Consider the following 24,084-nt stretch of genomic DNA (forward strand, 5'->3'; position numbering starts at 1 on the left):
ATTCGTTCCGTGACAGAGCTCGTAACTCAAATTGCTCGTATCTCAAATCAAATTTCCCCATTGAAATGCATTGAAATGCTATTAATCCGTTCCAGCCCCCAAAAAACCACACCAATTTTTTTTGTTACGTGTTTTTAAATAAGAAAAATGTACTTTATAAATAACAAATAATGTGTAAACAAGCACGACCTCGTATATACTGTACATAATAAAAGACAATGCAAAGAAATAAACTGGTTTTATTAAGTGTATTTACCTTGAAGATCAGACGAAGATGCTGGCAGAGGTGGAGGGGATAACTTTTGCCTTTTTCGCCACACTTTCCTCGCTTTCACTTGCAGGGCGTTTAAAGAAAAACCTGTCCAACGAGGTTTGTTTCTTCCTCCCTTTCAAAATGTTTCGAAAATGAGTGAGGCAAGTGTCGTTACACAGCGCCAACGCCAAAATAACCGAAATGCGAAAACTAAAATGCAGCGCTATACGATAGAGATACTGTACGTGCACGGCAGGCAAGATAACCACGTGACCAGAACCCACCTGGCGGCAAAACTCAAAATAACCGAAATGCGAAAACTAAAATGCAGCGCTATACGATAGAGATACTGTACGTGCACGGCAGGCAAGATAACCACGTGACCAGAACCCACCTGGCGGCAAAACTCAAAATAACCGAAATGCGAAAACTAAAATGCAGCGCTATACGATAGAGATACTGTACGTGCACGGCAGGCAAGATAACCACGTGACCAGAACCCACCTGGCGGCAAAACTCAAAATAACCGAAATGCGAAAACTAAAATGCAGCGCTATACGACAAAGATACTGTACTTGAACGGCAAGATAACCACGTGACCGGGTGGCGAAAGCTCGTAACTCGGATCTCGGCTCGCATCTCAAAGCAATAAACCGCCGGAGCGACGGCTCGTATCTCGAAAAACTCGTAAGTTGGGGCACTCGTAAGTCAAGGTTCCACTGTATATATAATATATATATAATATATATATAATATATATATAATATATATATATAATATATATATAATATATATATAATATATATATAATGTATATATATATATATATATAATATATATATAATGTATATATACATATATATATATATATATATATATACATACATATATATATATATATATATATACATACATACATACATATATATATATATATATACATATATACAGACGGCATTTAATATGGAATATATTTTTTTGTGGGGGTGAACTTACTTTTCAAGATGTCTTAGAACCAAAAGTTCATTGGAATTATGTTGAAATTATTCTAGATTTTGTTGATGTGACCTTTAAAAGAAACAAAAACCACATTTGACATTTCGAAAAAATAAATTGATCCTTGAAAGTGATGTAAACTACTATCAAACTCAATTCACGGACAGTACTGTGTTAAACTTCTGTACGTTTTCCAGAAGTATCTCTTTATTTTGCACATTAGCCAAAAAAAATTTCAACAAAAACAAAAGCTAAATTATGACTGGGATTACGGACAGTAAAATTACAGTTCAGTACTTCGTGTAACCCTCACGAGCATTCAGGAGAGCATGTACACGTCGAGGCATGCTGTTCACGAGATTTGCCAAGGTTTGGACAGGAATCGCTTGCCATGCAGTGACAATAGTCTGCTGCAATTCACGCACAGAGGTAGGCTGCTGGTCCAAGTTGTCGATTTGACGCGTTAATTCTGCCCACAAGTTCTCTCTCGGATTCATATCCGGGGACATGGCAGGCCACTCCATATGCTCTACACCACGGTCAGCAAGAAAGTGTTGGATCATGCGAGCACGATGAGGCCGTGCATTGTCATCTTGGAAGACAAAGTTTCCTCGAAAGGCTGCACGAGCAAATGGAAGCAATGTTTCTTCCAGAATGACCCTGTACTTGAACTGGTTCAGGTTTCCATTCAGAACAACCAGGTCAGTTTTGCCCCATGCATGAAAAGCAGCCCAAACGGTCACCCCACCACCTCCAGCTTGGACTCTTGGCACTATACAATCTTCGTTGTGGGCTTCATGCACTTGTCTGCACACTCGGACGCGGCCATCTTGACGATAGACCAGAAATCTAGACTCGTCACTGAAGGTCACGTGATTCCAGTGTCCTGGCTGCCATTGACGGTGCTCTCTGGCCCACTGCAATCGGCGCTGGCTGTGTTGTCTGGTCAGGCGTGGCTTTCTCAGGGGACGCCTGGCACGATAGCCTGCTTGAACCAGTCGTTGGTTGACTAGCCTTCTGGATACAGGCACATTTGTCAGTTGCTGCCACTCAGCCCTAAGCCGATTAGCTGACTTGGTACGGCCATTGCAGACTAACCGGTGCAGCTGGCGATCATCTCTCCTTGTGGTTCCGCGTGGACGTCCTGGCCTCGGTATTGGAGTAGGGACGCCCCTCTGAGCATTTCGTTTCAGGATCTTTGACACCTGACCTTGAGCGATGCCATACTGCCGAGCAATAGCACGCTGTTTCATGCCAGAATTTCGTAAAGCCACCACTCCATGACAAACAGCATTGTCAAGTTGACGGACCATCTCCAGAGGAAGCGGCAATAACTTTTGGAGACGTGCAGCAGTTGTTTTCCACTAATACAGAACGCAACAACCCTTATATACCCGATTGTGAAGCCAATCGTCAAATGTACCTGCCCTTACATTTTGTCACGCCACATGTGATATAATCCTGTTATTGACTTCTTGCTGCGAAAGACAATCAGTGACATGGTTCTTTCAACAAAGACATCACCGAAGGGTAAAATAAACTCACCAGATTGATATTCTGAGTTCAGAAAGTAAACCCATGTCAAGAAACACAAAATATTCCATATTAAATGCCGTCTGTGTGTATATACATGTATGTATGTATGTATGTATGTATGTATGTATGTATGTATGTATGTATGTATATATATATATATATATATATATATATATATATATATGTATATGTATATATATATATGTGTATATAAGATATATATACAGTCACGTGAAAAAGTAAGTACACCCCAAGTAAAGTTTTGCCTTTTTCAACATATTTCAACATACAGCTATTTGATCTTCATTTCAACAATATTGACAGACAAAGGTGATATAATATAACAAATATCATGAAACATTTACATTTTGTAGTCAATTGTATAATTTAAATAAACATAAATGCAAATTTCGCATGTGGAAAAAGTAAGTGCACCTTGGCTCTAATAGGTGGTATTGCCCCCTTTGGCAGAAACAACCTCAAGTAGGCATTTCTTATATCTGTCTACCAGTCTCTGACATCGACTGGGAGAATGTTTTGCCCACTCCTCCATGCAGAATTCTTTCAGCTGTGCGATGTTTGAGGGGTTTCTTGCATGCACTGCTCGTTTCAAATCTTCCCACAACATCGCGATGGGATTTAGATCCAGGCTTTGAATTGGCCATTCCAGAACCCTCCATTTCTTTCTTTTCAGTCATTCCTTGGTGGATTTACTGGTATGTTTAGGGTCATTGTCATGTTGCAAGGTCCACCTTCGGTTGAGCTTCAACTTTCTGACAGATGGCCTCACATTATCCTCAAGCACCCTCTGGTGCAATGAAGAATTCATAGTGGATTCTATGATGGTGAGCTGCCCAGGCCCTGATGCAGCAAAGCTGCCCCAAACCATAATATTTCCACCACCATGCTTTACAGTTGGTATCAGGTTCTTGTGGTCAAATGCTGTCTTTGGTTTTCACCGAACATGTCTTCTGGTACTGTGGCCAAATAGCTCTACCTTTGACTCATCTGTCCAGAGCACATTGTTCCAGAAGTGCTGGTCTTTGCCTTGGTGTTCATTGGCAAACTTCAGTCTTGCCCTGATGTTCTTTCTGGACAGCAAAGGTTTCCTCCTGGCACACCTCCCATGTAGATCAAATTTGTGCAGCCTCTTTCTCATGGTAGACTCGTGCACTTTGACATCAACAGTGGCAAGAGCTACCTGCAGGTCCCGTGATGACATTCTGGGGTTCTTAGATACTTTTTTCAGCATCTTGCAGTCTGCTCTCGGGCTAAATTTGCTGGGGCGGCCTGGCCTGAACAAGTTGGCAGTTGTTTGGAATCTTCTCCACTTGTAGATGATCTTCCGGACAGTCGAATGATTGATTTCAAATTGTTTGGAGATCTTTATAAATCCCTTCCCAGACTCGGAGGCATCTATAACCTTCTTTGAGGAAGGCCTCAGAGCTCTTTTGATCTAGGCATGGTGACACTGCACACTTCAACAACAAAGAGCAAACCAAACTAAATGTCTGAGGTTTAAATAAGACAGGTTCCTCCAATATCCTCTCTAATGATGTTCTAATCATTTGCACCTGAGCTGGTGCACCAGATTCTAATTTTAGGTATTTGAAGTAGTGATAAATGTAGGGGTGTACTTACTTTTTCCACGTGTGAAATTTGCATTTATGTTGATTTAAATTATACAATGGACGACAAAATGTAAATGTTTCATATTTGTTATATTATATCACCTTTATCTATCAATATTGTTGAAATGAAGATCAAATAGCTGTATGTTGAAATATGTTGAAAAAGTCAAAACTTTACATGGGGTGTACTTACTTTTTCACGTGACTGTATATATATATATATATATCTTTTGTCGATCCGAATATACCATAGTTTTCAGCCTGTAAGTCAATGTGGAGCAGAGTGGGCATTAATGTTTGTGGTTGGTCCACAAGAATTTCGGTATGTCGTCCTGGGCCCATATCTGTTTTGTTATAAAATTACCTCACCATCAAAATAATTATCGATTTTCATGATGCATGAATGGTTAGTGCCATTATTCCATAAAAGATTCATGAGTTTCCACATTTTCACATGATAATCACAGAAAAGCGACTGATGAGTTTGTGTTTGCCAGATTGTGCAAATGTCTGGCAAAGTAAAAGTTAAAAAAATACTTATCCAACAGTCTTTAAAGGTGCCATACAGGAGACTGGGGATCTAGTTTTCCGGAATGTGAACCTCACCTTCCGGCCGTAGGTATACTGGTGGAACTTCTCGAGCCCAAACTGTACGGCAAAATGTTCTTTCTCAATTTGCGCATATCTAGTTTCTGCATCTGACATGGCCCTACGAGCAAATGTGACCGGCTGACTGTGTTGGAGTAGCGCAGCACCAAGTCCAATGTCAGAAGCATCTGTTTGAAGGGTGAGCTCAGTCTGTGGGCAATAGTAACGTAGTACGGGCTGTGCGTTGACGAGTCTCTTTATCTCCGACAGGGCCTTTTCATGGACTTCTGTCCAATGCCAAACTATATCGCTCTGAGTCAGTTGTCTGAGAGGATGACAAAGGTCACTTACCTTTGGCAGAAACTTGCTGAGGTACATAACAAATCCGATGAAGCGACGTACTGCTGGGACGTCTGTTGGCATAGGCATCTCCACTACAGCTTGCACTTTCTGAGGGTCAGGCTTCACTCCCTCCTATGTAAGTAAATGCCCTAGATAGGAGACTTGTGACTGATGCAGTTTCACTTTCTCGGGGTTTAAACACAATCCTTTCAGTCTGCTCTGCTCGAACTACAGGATCAGCTTCCGATCATGGTCGACTAATGCTTCCTCATCCGTACTTCCTTCCCCGTACAACAGAATGTCATCATGAACCTTCTTACAGCCGGGTAGGCCTTCTAAGGCCTGATCAACACGCCTCTGGGAATTCTTCAGGCGCAGATATAATTCCAAATGGCATCCTCAACCAATGGTAGCGATCGAATGGTGTATTGAATGTTATCAGATAGGAACTTGGCTCATCGAACTGCACATGCCAGAACCCATTTTTCGGGTCGATTGTGCTGAAGATACGTGCCTTCCGCAAATCCGGCAGGATCTCATTAATAACCACCATGGAGTAATGACTCCGCATGATAGCAGTGTTGAGGTGTTTGGGATCAATGCATTTCCTCAACTTCCCTTTAGACGACTTTATCACGGTGACCATGCTGTTCACCCTTGAGGTTGGCATCGTCACCGGTGTGATGATGCCCAGCTCTTCCAGATGGCCAAGTTCTGCCTCAAGCTTCGAAACGCAGTGCTACTGGTACTCTGCATGGTGGATGTATGACTGGTCTGACACTGGGGTCAGTCTCAATATGATACTCACCTTCAAACAGTCCAGTGCCGATGAAAATATCGCCGTAACGTTCCAGCACATTAGCTCATGTCCGTGATTTTCTGGGAGGATTTGTTGCCGATGCGCTTGCTAGGTGGCAGATATTTTCATGTCGGACCTCCATTAGCTGTAGTTGCTGGGCTGTGTGGCTCCCCAGTATCGGTGTGCAGTCCTGTTCCAGGATAACAAACTGAATATGATAGCTTTTTCCATTCCTGGGATTTGTGAGTTGGATCCGGCAGCTGCCTTTTGGTTTCACTTTAGTCTTGTTGAACAACACCAGGGTCTGGTCTGTTGGCTTGATTTGATAATCCAAACCCATGAGGTATTTCATTGGCCGAATGTTACATGTTGCGCCACTGTCCACTTGGAACTTGACGATCTGCCCATGCATGTTCATGTTAGCGAATATCTGCTTAGGATATGCTGTCTGCACAACGTTGACATGCTCTGCGAGAACCAATGTTTCTGGAAGAAATGAGACAGTTAGCACATCCTCCTCAGGCTGCCTCTGCTGCACATCCAGCCTGCTATCTGATTATACAGTGTTGACAAACCCACTCCAGGTTTGCATGCAAACTGAGCCAAAATGATTGAGTAATGAGCACTTGCGGCACTGCTGTCCAGATGCCGGGCAACTGTGTGCTCCCCTGGGGTGCTTCAAACCACAAAACCTGCATGACTCTTAACATCGCTGCGGTTGTTTGCTGTTAGATCGTTGTGGTTGCTGCTGTGTTTGACGTGTTTTCTGTAGTCTGTATGCTACCTGCTGCATAGCATGAATCGATGACTCCATTGGAGACTAATCTCTTACACTCGCTGTTGAGAGTTCAGCGGCTCTGTAAAGCTAGAGGCATTTTGGAAGGTCCAGGTCAGCTTCCCTGAGCAGCCGTTCTTGCTGTGCCCCATCTGTAATGCCACAAATTATCCTATCCCTGATCAAGGAATCACGAATGGTCCCAAAGTTACATGTAGCGGGCTCGTACACGCAACTCGGTCACATATGCGTCTATATTCTTGCCTCTATGCTGATCTCTTGTGAAGAACTTGTACCGCTGCACAGTCTCATTGGGACGAGGATTACAATGCTTGTCAAATGCCTCCATTACTTGTTCGACACTCGGCCTGTCATCGTATTCCATTAAATGTAAATTTCCCGACCTTCAGTCCCAATAAGGTATAATACCATCTTCACTTTCCTTTCCTCTGGTAATCCTGCTATGGCGAGATCCAAGTGTAACTCCATGCTCTCCCGCCACTTCTTCCAAGCGCCCAAAAGGCCTGCTGCGTGCAGGTCAAACGAACAGGGAGGCTGGATGTTGAGGTGCGCTGTTGCTGCTGTGCCCCAGACTACCGACGTACCCGTAGCTGCAGTCGCCATAGCTCGTGTCGACGTATCCGCAATGCTAGAGGCTGCCGGTGTCGAATCCGAGGCCGTGGACATGATGCTGCTTGGGGATTCAACAATTGTGACGAGCCTTTGTGGCAGACCGGTGAACGCCGTGACGATTTGAAGACAAGGACTCAGAATCACTCGGCGTTAAATGGCAACAAGGTTCATAACTTCTGACACCATGTTCCAGTGTCCCTGGTGTGCATAAATACAAGACACTTGTAGAAAGCAATCAAGTGTATTCCAAATATCACAGCGTACCAGCAGCCAGCCCCAGCATCCCGAGCTCCGTACCAGCATCCCTCGCGCGGTCCCACCACCAACATCACCGCAGCGCCCGCTGCTGGTTGTCGCCACTGCATGTAACAACCCTACATGTAACATCCACCAAGTTTCGGCCGAATCTATCCAAAACTGAGATATCGTGCTGCAGTTGTGGCCAAAAATATTGGCACCTTTGCACTTTTGTTAAATAACTCACAATTTTCTCGAAAAATAAGTTGAAATTGACAAAAGTATTTGGTCTAGACCAGGGGTCGGCAACCTTTTTGACATGAAGTGCCAGTTTCAAATGTTCTTGTTAATTCGTGTGCCATATCAACATTAAGTTCAACATTAAGTTTAATTATGACACCACGTCAAAAAAATATTTCCAACAGACATGGAATTTTATTCCATCCATATAGGCCATATGCATTGCAACAACATTTTAAAGAAACATTTACCGAACATCTACCGAACCTTGAGTACCAGTTCACTGGTAATTCCCTGTGTGTCGTAAAAAAGCGACAAACAGGATTGGCGGCAGGAAGGGCATCCGGCCGTAAAACATTGCTTCAAAAAGGGGACCAAAAAACAACAACAACCACGGTCCCCGAAAAAGGCCAACCCCCGCTTGCGGGGAAAAATGGCCTCTAAAGGTGGTTTTTTTTACCGAACCTGAACCGCTTCACTGCAATTCCTGTGGTAAATGTGAGCGGGAGGCCGTACCGTCAATCAAACTAAATAAGACAGGCCGCGTGTTACGAGAAAAACTACTACCCCCATTTTCATTACTACCACCCCATAAAAAAAACTCAAAATAATGACGAGATTAATATTAAAACGCAGAAGGCAGCCTGAATGATAAAGAGTGGAGATGCAACCGCTGACCACCGGATGTTAACAACAGTTGCTCTTACAGCACCTCAGGTTGCCATGAACGGCGTATCGGAAGGCACCAAGCCTACATCTCCTATTTTATATCTACGATTATTATACAATTCAGAATAATGATGAGATTAATATTAAAACTTAGAAACCAGTCCGAATAATAATAATGAGTGGAGATGCAGCCTCGGACCATCTGCTGTGAACAACACCACTGTTCTTACAGCACATCCTGTTGCCGCGAATATTGTGTTTGAATGCGCCAGGCCGGCATCTCATGTTGTGCATCTTTGATTATTATTCCAGTGAAAGAATTTGGAATTGGAATGGTGACTCTGCTCTGATCCATCTACCTCATCACCCTGCACAATCACACCGGAATACTATTATAGTGCAACACGCGCAACAGCCAATGGCTGTTCAAGAAGTGATTTGGCATGCAGCGGAGAGGGCACTGCTTTCGCCAGTGTGCCAATGATTACGGTGGCACGCGTGCCTAAGGTTGCCGACCCCTGGTCTAGACAATTCTTTATTTCACTGTTAATATTACAGAACCTTTGTTTTTGATTCAGAATTTAACATGTCCTTTCAAATGAGAAAATAAAAGGAAATCGCATTGACAAAATTATTGGCACCCAAGACTTAATATTTGGTAGCACAGCCTTTGGACAAAATAACAACAGTCAATCGCTTCCGAAAGCAATGAATGAGCTTCCTACACATCTCTACTGGCAGTTTGTCCCACTCTTCTTGTGTAAACTGCTCCAGTTCTCCCAGATTTGAAGGATGCCTTCTCCCAACTGCTGTTTACAGATCTTCCCACAGGTGTTCAATGGGATTTAGAACTGGACTCATTGCTGGCCACTTCAGAACAGTCCAGAGTTTTGTCTTGAACCATTCCTGGGTGAATTTTTGAAGTGTGTGTGGGGTCATTGTCCTGCTGCAAGACCCATGACCTTTGACAGAGATCCTGCTTTCTGACACAAGGTTGAACATTGTGCTCCAAAATGCCTTGGTAATCTCCTGATTTCATGATTCCATGCACACATTCAAGGCACCCAGTGACAGAGGCAGCACAGCAACCCCAAAACATGACCGAACCTCCTCCATGTTTGATTGTAGGGAAGATGTTCTTTTCTTTGAAGGCTTCATTTTGTTTTCTGTAAACATAGAGATGATGTGCTTTGCCAAAAAGCTCTAATTTGGTCTCATCTTTCCACAGGATATTCTCCCAGAAGGATTTTGGCTTGTTCAGGTGTATTTTGGAAAACTCCAGTCAGGCTTTCTTATGTCTCTCTCTCTCTCTCAGCAGTGGTGTCCTCCTGGGTCTCCTACCACAGAATACCCTTTCTGACCTCCTCAGACAATTCTCTGGTTTTCTTTCTTTTCTCCATGCTCATTGCAGTACACACAGTGACACAAAACAGAAGAATGACTCCTTTTCTCCATTCAAAATGGTTGAATGAGTGATTTTTATATTGCAGGCACCTGCAACTCACCACAGGTGAGTTCAATCGCAAAGTAAAGGAGAATCGCCTGCTTGAAATCTAATTATTTCTAACAACTTATAAAAGGTGCTAATAATATTGTCTGGGCCATTTAAGGATTTCTGTGTGGAATAAGCCAAGATTTATTAATTTTTTCAGCTTTTTTTTTTTGTTTGTTTCCACGACAAACAAAAGAAAAACAAACGTGGATACCAAAATATTTTTTAATTTCAACAATTTTCTGGAAGAAATGGTGCATTATTTGAAAGAAGTGCAAGGGTGCCAATATTTTTGACCACGTCTGTGTATATCGTTTTTTGCCCCATCTCTCAGTAGTGTCGATTCCATTTTCTATCTGTCTGTCAATGCAGAACGACACGAGCCATCACAATCAAGAGTAGTTTTATATTCCATACTTCATATTTACAGGCAAGGGGTTGGAGTGGGGGGAGAGGGATTGGGAGCGAGAGGGGTTGTGGTGGGGGTGACAGTATTATATATCTGTAAATAATATCTGCCAATGATTGAATATTATGTTCCATCTGAGCCTTTTTGCAGGAGGGACCCCATGGTGTAAACGCACGAGATCAACTATCATTCAGACTTTGCAAGTCTGTGTGCACTCGATTCCCCCCTCCCTTTTAATGGTTATAACCCTCAGCCCATCAGTCAACCCTCACTCCAAAGCCCACAGTATTCAGGACCCATGGAATTGGTGGCACAGGGTGGGATTGGGGTAGAGGTGGGTATGCCACATATGCAGGAAAATCAGAAAAAAGAATGAAGAAAACAAGTGAGGGAAAGGGAAAGAGGAGAACAAGGAAAGGAAGCATGCAGACACAAGTGCGAGGAGATTCAGAACAAGGTGAAAAGATGAAGAGTTTGGCAACAGTGAGAGAGAGTTTCAATCTCATCAACCCAAGGCAACCCTCCCATCCCCAATTGCCTCATTACCCTCGCCAGAGGAGAGGGTATTGCATTTGAGTCTGTTTGTCCGTTTGTTTGTTTGTGTGTTTGACAGCACAGAATAAATATGAATTTCTCTGCAACAGTTGGTTTAATTGACAGGAAATGTTCACCAAAGGTGCAACTCCATCTGTATAATTTTTCATGATAATTATGACGTCATAGTTCACGTGGTATGGCCGCCATCTTGGAAAAACCGAAGAAATTTGCACCTCTATATCTCGAACAAAACGCTGTATAGAAAAAATTGAGCCATGGCTCAATGTAAAGAACTCTCCACAGGGAATAAAATATGTTGATGACGATGTCATATGTGGCTTCATTATGATGTCATAATTCGACCAGTACAAAACTTCATCCGATCAAAATGAAATTTATTGAGCGTCATCTTAGGATAAATTGGTGGAGGGGGGGGGGGGGGGGAAATGATGACGTCATCGGCCACATGGTCCGGCCGCCATTTTTTTTTTGCAGAAATGCCTTAAAAACAACAGAAAACACGTCCTGGCGAGGGTCTGCAATCTCTGATTTCTCTTTCTAGTTTATTATGGTATCTGCTTCTTGCTGGGCTATTTTTCACATTCCATTTTCGGTGCCCTCAACCAATCAAGTGTAAGCCAGGCTTATAGCATTAAAGAGGATTAGAGTGAAAGTTTGTCTTGTGTGTCTCATGAAGGTCCCTTCCTAAGGTAATCCCTCGTTGATATATATTCTGTAAATCTATACATAATGGACGGAAAGCATGCTGTGTGTATGTTTCATTTACACCTCTGAGAGGATTTGACCTCGGAAGCTTAAACTTTGAGGGACAAAATGCGGGCACCTTTAAGTTGTGCCTGTGCAAGTTTTGTTTGATTCCATCAAGTTTTGAATTTTTTTGGCCATCTTCGCAATTTCGTCCTTTGCGGGAGGGGTGCAATTGGAATTATCCGAGTGAAATAACAACGATGTATTACATATGCATACAAGCAGTAGGTATGTTTCACTGCATATACGTAACTGGGGTTATCGTTTTTAATTTTCCGGAGCGATCGAGGCTGCGGTCTGTTGCCGATACATCGACCAAATAGAGGGATGTGTCTGCTAAGAAAAATAATGCACGTTGGACATTATTCCAAGCGTCTGCTGTGGTATGAATATAGATAATAGCATCATCCCTGGACTTTTGGGGTAAAAGGTATGGTATCAAGATGACAACAAGATCATAAAGAAAATAACATGATCCCACTAGCCGCTCCCTTATGGAGAGGGTGCTTCCGGTAAACCCAATATTACAACAATATTTGAATTCATTTAGCTGCAATAAATATATCAGGGTACCGGTACTGATTTCTAGCAACTTACTAATTTCATGCGAAAACATTAATTTACATGACATGACATCTCTGTTTGTATCACAAGCACAAAAGAGGCAAAGCTATTAACACCCCAACACACATGCTCATTCATCTCTACCCTGCCACATCCTCATCATTTATACACAAGTACTCACTACCTCCCAACCCACCCCGACCACCCATGCAAAACACATCCATGAAGTCAAAAGTTTCAGCTTTCTCACTTTACAACACAGACAATCCTACGTTGCATAAATCATTCTTCAAGAAAAAGGTGCCATCTACCATCCTCAAAATCTTCCATTGGCATTCTGCTGCTGTTCATTCTTGGATGCTTCCATGGAGGACTGCGCAAGTCTGGATCTGTGAAATAATAGCATTTGTATCAGGCTTGATCTCCGTGTGACTTTCTGATTTTAAAAAAGTAGCTCATTATGCACGACAGGTGCTGTGGAAAAAGATCTCACCTTGTGGCCTCTCACTCGGCGGCCTCTCACTCGGCGGCCTCTCACTCGGCGGCCTCTCACTCGGCGGCCTCTCACTCGGCGGCCTCTCACTCCGCGGCATCTCACCCCGCGGCATCTCACCACGCCGCATCTCACCATGGGGCATCTCACCCCATGGCATCTCACCCCGTGGCATCTCACCAAGCGATGTCCCACCACGGGGCATCTCACCCTGTGGCCTCTCACCACGCGGTGTTTCACCACGCGGCGTCTCACCACGCGGCATCTCACCACGCGGCGTCTCACCACACGGCGTCTCACCACGCGGCATCTCACCACGCGGCATCTCACCACGCGGCATCTCACCACGCGGCATCTCACCAAGCGATGTCCCACCACGGGGCATCTCACCCTGTGGCCTCTCACCACGCGGTGTTTCACCACGCGGCGTCTCACCACGCGTCGTCTCACCACGCTGCATCTCACCACGCTGCATCTCACCACGCTGCATCTCACCACGCTGCATCTCACCACGCTGCATTTCACCCCGCGGCCTCTCACCCCATGGCCTCTCACCCCGTAGCCTCTCACCCCGTGGCCTCTCACCCCACGGAATCTCACCGTGCTGTATCTCACCCCGCGGCCTCTCACCCCACAGTCTCTCACCCCATGGCATCTCACCACGCTGCGTCAAACCACGCTGCATCTCACCACGCGGTGTCTCACCACGCGGCATCTCACCCCGCTGCCTCTCACCCCGTGGCATCTCACCCCGCGGCATCTCACCACGCTGAATCTCACCACGCTGCATCTCACCACACTGCATCTCACCACACTGTATCTCACCACACTGTATCTCACCAAGCGACATCTCACCCCGTGACCTCTCACCAAGCTGCGTCTCACCACATGGTGTCTCACCATGCGGCACCTCACCACGCGGCGTCTCACCATGCGGCGTCTTACCACGCGACGCTTCACGACGCAGCGTCTCAACACGTGGCATCTTCCCGCATGGCATTTCACCAGGTGGCAACTCACCCATCTCATTGTGTGGAATCTCATTGTGTGGCAAAGTATGTATTATTGGTTCCTCGTCATTTGGTGGTACTGGTGGGGCAAATCTTTCAGGGTCTTCACACACAATCTGCAACAAAATTAAAACTTCAATATATTAATTCAGCCAAACGAAACTTGTTATAACCCAATCAAAATTAATTAAAAACAAACAAACAAAATGACAGCACCATTGTGTTTCTACATATGCAAGACGCGGACACACAAAAACTGGACACACACACACAGACAACCCGTGTTTATACATATAGATAGATATATAGATATCTATATATACTGTATATAAACTGAGTTGTCTGTGTGTGTGTGTCCAGTTTTTGTGTCCGCGTTTTATTCAGAGATGGCTGAACAGATCTTCATCAAACTTTCAGAGGTTCATCAGTGAGTGCCTGGGGGTGTTTTTGGCAACAACAAAAAAAAAAAATTAAAGTTCGTTTTTTTGGAGTTAAAAAAAAAGAAAAATACAGCTCGATAGTGCCGAAGCCTTTTTAAATTAATGACAGTTATATACAAGTACACATTCGCATAAATAAATACAAAACAATTACCAGACATTTGAATACAAATAAATCAAACAATTCCGGAAGTGTACGAATTTGGTAGTACGGCTTCTTCTCCTTCCTGATTGGCACCACAGTTAATTCAGAAACGTGAGCCACATTCACTCAGAACCCCTTCCGCTCCTGCCTCCCCCCTCCCTCCCCTCCCCCCTATATCCCCTCCCCTTCCCCCCTATCTCCCCTCCCCCTTCCCCCCTCCCTCCCCTCACCTACCCTTCCCATCCTCACCCTCCTCCTCCCCCCTCCACTCCCTCCCCCCTCCACTCCATCCCCTCCCCCTCCCTCCTCCCCTCACCTCCACTCCCCTCCTCTGCAATGACGGGTACTTCTGCTGGTATATATATATATTTAGATGTATCCCAGTATCCACCTCCCCTCACATCCGGAATCTTGGCATCATCTTTGACCAAACCCTCTCCTTCGACAAACACACTAAACAGATCACCAAGACAGCCTTCTTTCATCTGAAAACATTGCCCGTCTCCGTCCATCCCTCTCCTCCAAAGCTGCAGAAACCCTCATCCACGCCTTCATCACTTCCCGTCTGGACTACTGCAACAGCCTCCTCTATGGTTCACCCTCAAATATCATCAATAAACTTCAATACATTCAGAACTCCGCTGCCCGTCTACTCACCCACGCCCGGGCCCGGGACCACATCGCCCCCGTCCTTCACAAGCTCCACTGGCTCCCCATCTCCCAGAGAATCCAGTACAAAATCCTCCTCCTGACCTACAAAGCCCTCCATAACCTAGCCCCATCCTACCTGACTGACTGACCTCCTCCCCAGACACACTCCCACCCGCACCCTCCGCTCTGCTGCTGCCAACCTCCTGTCCCCCCCCCCCCCCCCCATCCGGACCAAACTCAGATCCTGGGGGGACAGGGCCTTCTCCATTGCCGCTCCCACACTCTGGAACTCACGACCTCAAACCATCAGAGACTCCTCCTCACTCACCACATTCAAATCATCACTCAAGACTCACCTGTTCAACACCGCATTCAACCCCTGACCGTCTCTTCTCCTTCCTTTCTGTTTGGTTATTTAATGATGTATTTTTGTCTTTTTTGTCTTTGTTTTACGTACTATGTCAAAGCGTCTTTGGGTTTCTTGAAAAGCGCTATACAAAATAAATGTATTATTATTATTATTATTATTATTATATATATAGATATATATATAGATATATATATATATAGATATAGATATAGATATATATATAGATATAGATATATATATATATAGATATATATATATATAGATATATATATATATAGATATATATATATAGATATATATATATATATATATATATATATATATATATATATATATATATATATATATATATATATATATATATATATACTGTGTGTGTGTGTGCGTGTGTGTGTGTGTGTGTGTGTGTATGTATGTATGTATGTATGTATGTATGTATGTATGTATGTATGTATATATATATATATATATATATATATATATATATATATATATATATATATATATATATATATATATATATATATATATATATATACATGCACGCACACACACACACACACACACACACACACACACACACACACACACACACACACACACACACACACACACACACACACACACACACACACACACACACAGTCACGTAAAAAAGTAGGTACACCCCATGCAAAGTTTTGACTTTTTCAACATATTTCAACATACAGCTATTTGATCTTCATTTCAACAATATTGATAGATAATTGTGGGAAATTTGTGGGAAATTGTTTTTCTGTTCTTTTGTGGGAAAGAGAAAGTTGGAGAATTTGAGAGGAGAAACACAGAATGCACTGCACCAATACACCATTACACCAATGTGCACAAAAAAATGCACGAAAAGAGCACCAAAATGCACAAAAATGCACAATCATCAAAATGCACCATATATGCTCAATCACGTTTAAAAAAAAAAATCAATGATGCCTTGCTTGCTTGCTTGGCTGCTGGGCTGATGCATCTTGCTGCATTTTCCTGTTTGTCCAGCCTTTTCCTGCTGCAAGAACTTCCAGGAAAGAAGTTGGAATTTCAAAAAAAAAGTATCTGGGGTGAATTAGCGGGGGTAGAAAAGATAAAGGTTTTGGATAGGGGAAGATAAGAGATGGGGGTGAACAGCTGTTTTAAAGACCTGGAGGGAGGAGTGGCATTGAAGGGAGTGGGGGAGTTTCTTCCAGAGGTGGGGGAGTTTGTTCCAGAGGCGGGAGAAAAGGGGAATGAAAGAGTGAAGGTGAGCAGAGAGCCTAGATTTTGGCAGTTTAACCATAAGAGGGTTGCAGGCAGATCTTGGGCGACCTGAAGGGGGACAGATAACTGAGAGAGAGCTGGGGGAGCAAGGCCGGAGAGGAGTCGGTAGAAGACAGAAAGACCACCAACCTGCCTGTGGTGAGTGAGTGAAAGGCCCTCACCTTTCACGAAAGGCTTCATCGCGGGAGATACCAATGATTCTGAAAACTTTGGTTTCAACCGTTTGAAGCCGAGCTCGGTGTGAGGCAGGAGCACCAGCCCAGAGGAGAGAGCAGTATTCCATTGAGCTGCAGATGAAAGCCTTGTATGTGATGAGGAACTCAGGTGTGCCAAGGAAGGACATCGGACGACAGAGGATGCCCAGTCGGCGACTGGCTTTGGAGGCCAGCTTGGAAATGTGGTTTTCCCAAAAAAGATCATGGCAGATAGTGAGACCCAAAATCTTGAGCGACAGAACTTCTTGGAGAGGATTGTTGAGAAAGTAGATGGGAGGGTTTTCCAGGTGGTCTTTTCGGAGAGACATAGTAAGAGTGTGAGATTTGTCAGGATTGAAAGACATGTTCCACTTGTTTGACCAGTCTGTGATTTTTGTCCAGGTCTGCAGAGAGTGAGGAGGGTGCAGACTGCCGATCTGAGGGATGAGGGATGAGGAATGGAGCGGCAGATAGTGAAGTCATCAGAAAAGAGATAGAGAGGATTTTCCAGAGAGTCGGAGAGATCATTGATGAAGACCAGAAATAACACAGGGCCCAGAACACTACCTTGGGGAACTCCAGCCAGAACAGGAAGGGGAGATGAGAGAAATCCTTTCAGGGCCACACGTTGCCTATGACCAGAGAGGAAGTCCAAGCCATGAGTGGAGATTTCCATGGATACCATAGGAGGAGAGTTTGGCGAGCAGAGCTGGGTGCCAGACCGTATCGAAGGCACGTGATATGTCAAGTGAGACAGCTCTGATTTCCTGTTTGGCATTGAGGACCTGCATCCATTGTTGAGACAGCAGAAGCAACATGTCCAGAGTAGAATGACCTGGTCTGAATCCAAATTAATGACCAGAGATCAAGCCATTGGAGAAGAGGAAGGATTTGATATCCGAAGCAATGATGGATTCCATGACTTTGCTGATAATTGGAAGCAGGCTGATTGGTCTGTAGTTGCAAGGATCTGTTTTAGCACATTTTTTTTGTGTAAAGCAGTAATGTTTGCTGATTTCCAAGATGCTGGCAGATGACCTTGAGCAAAAGAGAGGGTGGAAAGAACAGAGAGAGGGTGAGATAGAGCGACAGAGCAGGATTTTAGGACCCGTGGGCTGATGCCGTCTGGTCCAGTTGCAGAATCAGAGTCAAGGTTTCACAAAAACTTCTCCACCTTGTCAGGAGAGAAGGACACAGAGTCAAGGAGCAGTTGGGTTCGACTGGGAAAGGTGGGAACAGAGAGAGATGGGTTTGGGACACAAGATTTTGAAGCAAACACAGAGTTGAGGCATTCGGCTTTGTCACGTGCGGTGTCCACTGTGTAGCCATTTGAGGTAAGGGGGGGGATGGAGGTGGAACAAACACCAGAAACGGATTTGACCAGACGCCAACAGGCTTTGGAGGAAGGAGACAGGTTTGAGAGTTCAATCTTGAGTGTGGAGAGATAGTGCTTCCGAGCACTCCTGAGGGTAGACACACACTTGTTCCGAGCATGGTGGAAGGAACTGAGATTGACTTCAGTTGGATTTGCCTTCCTAGAGGCAAAGGCAAGTTGTTTCAGGGCAACTGCCTCACCACAAGATTCAGTGTACCATGGACGGGAGGAAGGGTAAGACAACTGAAGACGAGATGGGATAAATCTGTGCATGAGAGAGCAGTTTGCTTTGGAAGAATTCCCAGGAAGAATTTATCTCAGAGGCAGTAGAGATGGGAGACCAGTCCAGATGATTGATGGCTGCTTGCAGACCGTGCCAGTCAGCCTGAGTGAAATGCCAGACTCGTCGGCGCTGAGGAGGCTCTCTGAGAATGGCCAGAGAGATGTCCACTTTAACAAGCACATGATCAGAAGAACCGATTGGAGCAGAAGAAGAGCAGCAGACATTTGCAGGGAAGTTTGTCATAACCAAGTCCAGAAGAGAAAATGCTCCGTTGACTGATATCCGGGTCGGGAAATTGACAGATTGTGTCAGTCCCAATGAGTCACAGAAGTCCTTTGCTGAGGTGACATGGCTGGCGAGAGAGGAACCCACACCCAGTCAGCTGGCATGATGACAGTTGAAGTCGCCACATATGAGGAAGAGAGAGTTTGGATGAGTTTGTAGAAGTTGGTCCATGTTGTCCGACAGCGAAATGTAAATGGAGTCATCACTGTTTGGAGGACGGTACAGAACACATATGAACAAAAGGTGGGAGCGGAGAGGAAGCCGTAGCCAGAGGTACTCCTGGGGGTGGGGTGGAGAGAGGGCAGTGCAAGGAGAGTGAGGAAGAGAGTTTTTGATAAAGATAGCCACCCCACCACCAGGACGAGGCTCAGGTCTATCATACCAGAGGAGGGAGTAACCAGGAAGAGATATTAAGGAATCAGAGACATCTTGAAGGAGGAACGTTTCTGTTAAGCAGATCAAGTCTGGATTGTCAGAAGCAACCTGAATGGAGAGATCAATCAGGTTTGAGCGAAGGCCCCGGATGTTTGAGGTCCATACCGTTAATGAGGAGAGAGGGGGAGCATCGGGTGCAGGACAGGGGAGGGGGGGGGTAGGGTCAGATGAAGGATGAGAGGGGTAGGGTCAGATGAAGGATGAGAGGGGGAGGTAGGGAGAGCAGTTGATAGTGTGTCAGAGATTACAGAAGAGTTACAAGAAAGGGAAGGATGAGGAGGACAAAAGGTTTGATGGTGATGGGATGAGGCACAGTGAGGGGTTGTTTGAGGTGGGGCAGAGGAAAATAGAAGGTTGGGGGAGGTGGAGGTATGAGATAGGAGGGAGACGAAGTGGGGGAGGAGGCAGCTTTGAGAAGGAGGTGGGAGGAGGGAGAATTTGGGAGGGATGGTTGGGGGGTAGATTTGAAGGGGAGGGGTTGGAGGGAGTTTAGGAGGGGAGGGGCAAGGGGGAAGTTTAGGAGGGGAGGGGCAAGGACGGAGATTTGGAGGGGAGAGGCAAGGGGGGAAATTTGGAGGGGAGGGCCAAGGGCGGAGGTTTGGAGGGGAGGGGCAAGGGGGGAGTTTAGAAAGTGGATGATTAATGAAAGACGAACATTTATAACAAATTGGGTTTATTGTGATTTTCAAGTTAGCGATCCGTTTCAGAACGATGGAGGAGGGGTGAAATGAATGAGAATTTAGAGCATGTGGTGAGAAAGAATTATGAGATTGAATATTTTTTTGAAATGGAATGGGTTTAAGAGGAAATTGAAAGGAGCCTTTTAAATAGGAAGAAAAACAGCGTGTTGTAATCTTCCACTGAATAAAACACTGCAGGGGAAAGTTTAAACATATTTAAACAGAACCGTGAAGAACAGTCTTATATTCACAAATATACCAACGGGGAGAGGGCCTTGAGGGACAACCACGAGTCACTTGAACAGGGCAAAAGGTGGAAGGCAAGGCGATAATGGGGGCGGGGCAAACAGCACACCAACAGCACACTGGTGTTCATACTTTTATATTTATCCTCCCTCTCTCTTTTCTCCCTTTCCTCCCTCTCCTCCTTCTCTCTTTCCTCTCTCTCTCTCTCTTTTCTCCCTTTCCTCCCTCTCCTTTTTCTCACTCTCTTCCTTCTCCTTTTTATCCCTTGCCTCCTTCCCCGTTTTCTCCCTTTCCTCGTTCTCCTCCTCCTTTTCACCCTTTCCTCGTTCTCTTCTTCAACTCCTTCCTCAGCCCTTGCTACCCGAAAACCATCTCCCCATATAATATTATACATATATTCATCTGGATTTTGAGATATTCTTGTATCTGTAATTATTTTTCTCATAATAGGATACCAATAAGATTTGTTGATGATTTTGAAAAGAGTTTTATATTTCATAACTTTGAGAAGTTCATTTTTATTTTTTTTTTAAATCAAATCTTCATTTGAAGGTTTATCAATATCACGACAAGGCCAGTCCTTAATTACAAAATTGCCATGTCTATGTTCTAATTCATAAGGAATGTAACATCTAACACCCTTTCCTTGGAGGTATCCCTGAAAACAAAAATTATAATTCTCTTGAAGCCTTTTCCCTGCCATTTATGTATCAGAATTATATGAGATTAATATTATGACAGGTAATAGGTAAGAGGGAATACCCCCCCCTCTCCACCCCCCCCCCCCACCCCCCACCTTCCTGTTGTTAAATCGGTTTGTATTCCCCGGCTTTGTATATTTATCTCATGTCCTTCCTTCATTGTCATATAAACGATCGCTTTGCTATCATATCATTTTATATTCTTGCCGAGTTAGGTGTGAGGCAGGATCACCGGCCCAGAGGGGAGAACAGTTTTCCATTGAGCTGCGGATGAAAGCGTTGCATGTGGTGAGGAGCTCAGGTGTGCCAATGAAGGACTTTGCACGACGGAGGATGCCCAGTCGGCGACTGGCTTTGGAGGCCAGCTTGGAAATGTGGTTTTCCCAGGAAAGATCATGGCAGATAGTGAGACCCAAAAGCTTGAGTGACAGAACTTCTTGGAGAGGATTGTTGAGAAAGTAGATGGGAGGGTTGTCCAGTCTGTCTTTTCAGAGAGACATAGTAAGAGTGTGAGATTTGTCCGGATTGAAAGACATGTTCCACTTGTTTGACCAGTCTGTGATTTTGTCCAGGTCTGCAGAGAGTGAGGTGGCTGCAGACTGCCGATCTGAGGGATGAGGGATGAGGGATGAGGAATGGAGCGGCAGAGAGTGGAGTCATCAGCAAGGAGATAGAGAGGATTTTCCAGAGAGTCGGACAGATCATTTACGAAGACCAGAAAAAGCACAGGGCCCAGAACACTGCCTTGGGGAACTCCAGCCTGAACAGGAAGGGGAGATGAGAGAAAACCATTCAGGGCCACACGTTGACTATGATCAGAGAGGACGTCTGCAAGCCATGCATGGAGATTTCCATGGATACCATAGGAGGAGAGTTTGGTGAGCAGGCCGGGGTGCCAGACCATATCGAAGGCACGTGATGTGCCAAGGGAGACAGCTCTGATTTCCTGTTTGGCATTAAGGACCTCCATCCATTGTTGAGACAGCAGAAGCAACATGTCCAGAGTAGAATGACCTGATCTGAATCCAAATTGATGATCAGAGATCAAGCCATTGAAGAAGAGGAAGGATTTGATATCCAAAGCAATGATGGATTCCATGACTTTGCTGATAATTGGGAGCAGGCTGATTGGTCTGTCGTTGCAAGGATCTGTTTTTGTGCCTTTTTTGTGCAAAGCGGCAATGTTTGATGATTTCCAAGATGATGGCAGATGACCTTGGGCAGAAGAGAGGGTGAAGAGAACAGAGAGAGTGTGAGATAGAGCGGCAGAGCAGGATTTTAGGACCCGTGGGCTGATGCCGTCTGGTCCAGTTGCAGAATCAGAGTCCAGGTTTGACAAAAACTTCTCCACCTTGTCAGGAGAGGACACAGAGTCCAGGAGCAGCTGGGTTCGACTGGGTAAGGTGGGTACAGAGAGAGATGGGTTTGGGACACAAGATTTTGAGGGAATCACAGAGTTGAGGCATTCGGCTTTGAAACGTGTGGTGTCAACTGTGTCGCCATTTGAGGTAAGGGAGGGGATGGAAGGGGAACAAACACCAGAAATGGATTTGACCAGATGCCACCAGGATTTGGAGGAAGGAGACAGGTTTGAGAGTTCATCCTTGAGTGTGGAGAGAGAGTGCTTCCTGGCACTCCTGAGGGTAGACACACACTTTTTCCGAGCTTGGTGGAAGGAACTGAGATTGCCTTCAGTTGGATTAGCCTTCCAAGAGGCAAAGGCAAGTTGTTTCAGGGCATCTGCCTCACCACAAGATTCAGGGTACCATGGACGGGAGGAAGGGTATGACAACTGAAGACGATATGGGATAAATCTGTACATGAGAGAGAGCAGTTTACTTTGGAAAAATTGATGTCAGAGGCTGGTGTCAGAGGCAAATTCAAAACAAAGCATTCAAAATACTGTGGTGATCATAAATCCACCATAATTAATATGCTGGAGGAAGGTTCAAATGTATCATTCAAAGATGTCAACAAAACTATAAAACATCCAATTCGTGATACATGCTGACTTTGAAAGTATCCTTGAAAAGATAGACACTGCTTCTCCAAATCCCCAAAAAAATACACAAATAAATATCAAAAACATACTCCTTGTGGTTTCTGTTATTATATCAAATCATCCGTTGGTGATAAATACAAGAAGTTAGAACTTTATAGAGGAAAATATGCTTTAGAGGAGTTTGTGAGGTGACTGGAAAGGGATTGTATAAAATCATCCAAAATAATGAAAAAAAACAATGAACCAATGTGCTTAATTGACAAAAGAAAAGAAAAATAAGTTTAGACAACCAAAGGCTGTTTCTCATATTTGTGATGAAAAAATTGATAAAGGATTAAAGGTTGGAGACCATTGTCATCTTACAGGTAAATATAGAGGTCCAGCTCATCAAAGTTGTAATCTTAATTTTAAACTCTCCTCTTTCATCCCTGTCTTTCTTCACAACAACGCTCATTATGATACTCATCTAATTGTTAATGAACTTTCAAAGACATCTGGAGACATTTCAACAATTCCTAACACAAATCAGAAATACATTTCATTCACAAAAACAATTCATACATCTCCGAAAACTCATATCAGGTTTCTTGATACATTTAAATTTATGGCAAGTCCATTATCTAACTTGGTATCAAATATTGAAAACCTTCCGAGTCTTTCAGAGTATTTCATAAATCAAAAAGAGATTGAACTCTTTTCACAAAAGGGTATATATCCTTATGATTATATGGATTCATTTGAGAGATTTGAAGAAACACAACTTCCGTCAAAAGAAAATTTCTATGACGAGTTAAATAAAAGTCATATAACTGATAAAGATGGTACTCGAGCACAAAATGTTTGGAAAAAGTTTAATATAAATAACCTTGCAGGTTATCACGATTTGTATCTTAAAACTGATGTCCTACTATTGGCTGATGTATTTGAGACTTTTAGAACCGTCTGCCATAATAAAAATTCTTATGGATTGGACCCCCCTCACTATTACAATGCACCTCGTTTGGCTTGGAGTACTGTGTTA

General features: G+C 44.2%; 1 protein-coding gene across 8 annotated transcripts in view; it reads right to left on the reverse strand.

Annotated features, from left to right (window-relative positions):
• Positions 1-24,084, reverse strand: part of LOC144888143 (uncharacterized) — a 1,118,715-nt gene that overhangs the window by 938,016 nt on the left and 156,615 nt on the right. For 4 of the 8 annotated variants that reach the window (XM_078781772.1, XM_078781773.1, XM_078781774.1 and 1 more), the window contains 2 exons: positions 12,963-14,088; positions 12,781-12,858 (listed from right to left, as the gene is read on the reverse strand). The exons of the other annotated variants lie outside the window; for them this stretch is intronic. In XM_078781772.1, coding sequence (XP_078637898.1) covers positions 12,781-12,858; positions 12,963-14,088 — 1,204 coding nt within the window. The remainder of the gene's footprint in view (positions 1-12,780; positions 12,859-12,962; positions 14,089-24,084) is intronic. 8 annotated transcript variants of the gene reach the window in all.

The sequence above is a fragment of the Myxine glutinosa genome, chromosome 7 (assembly GCF_964187855.1).
Source record: "Myxine glutinosa chromosome 7, kmMyxGlut1.1, whole genome shotgun sequence".
In the NCBI taxonomy this organism is placed as follows: domain Eukaryota; kingdom Metazoa; phylum Chordata; class Myxini; order Myxiniformes; family Myxinidae; genus Myxine; species Myxine glutinosa.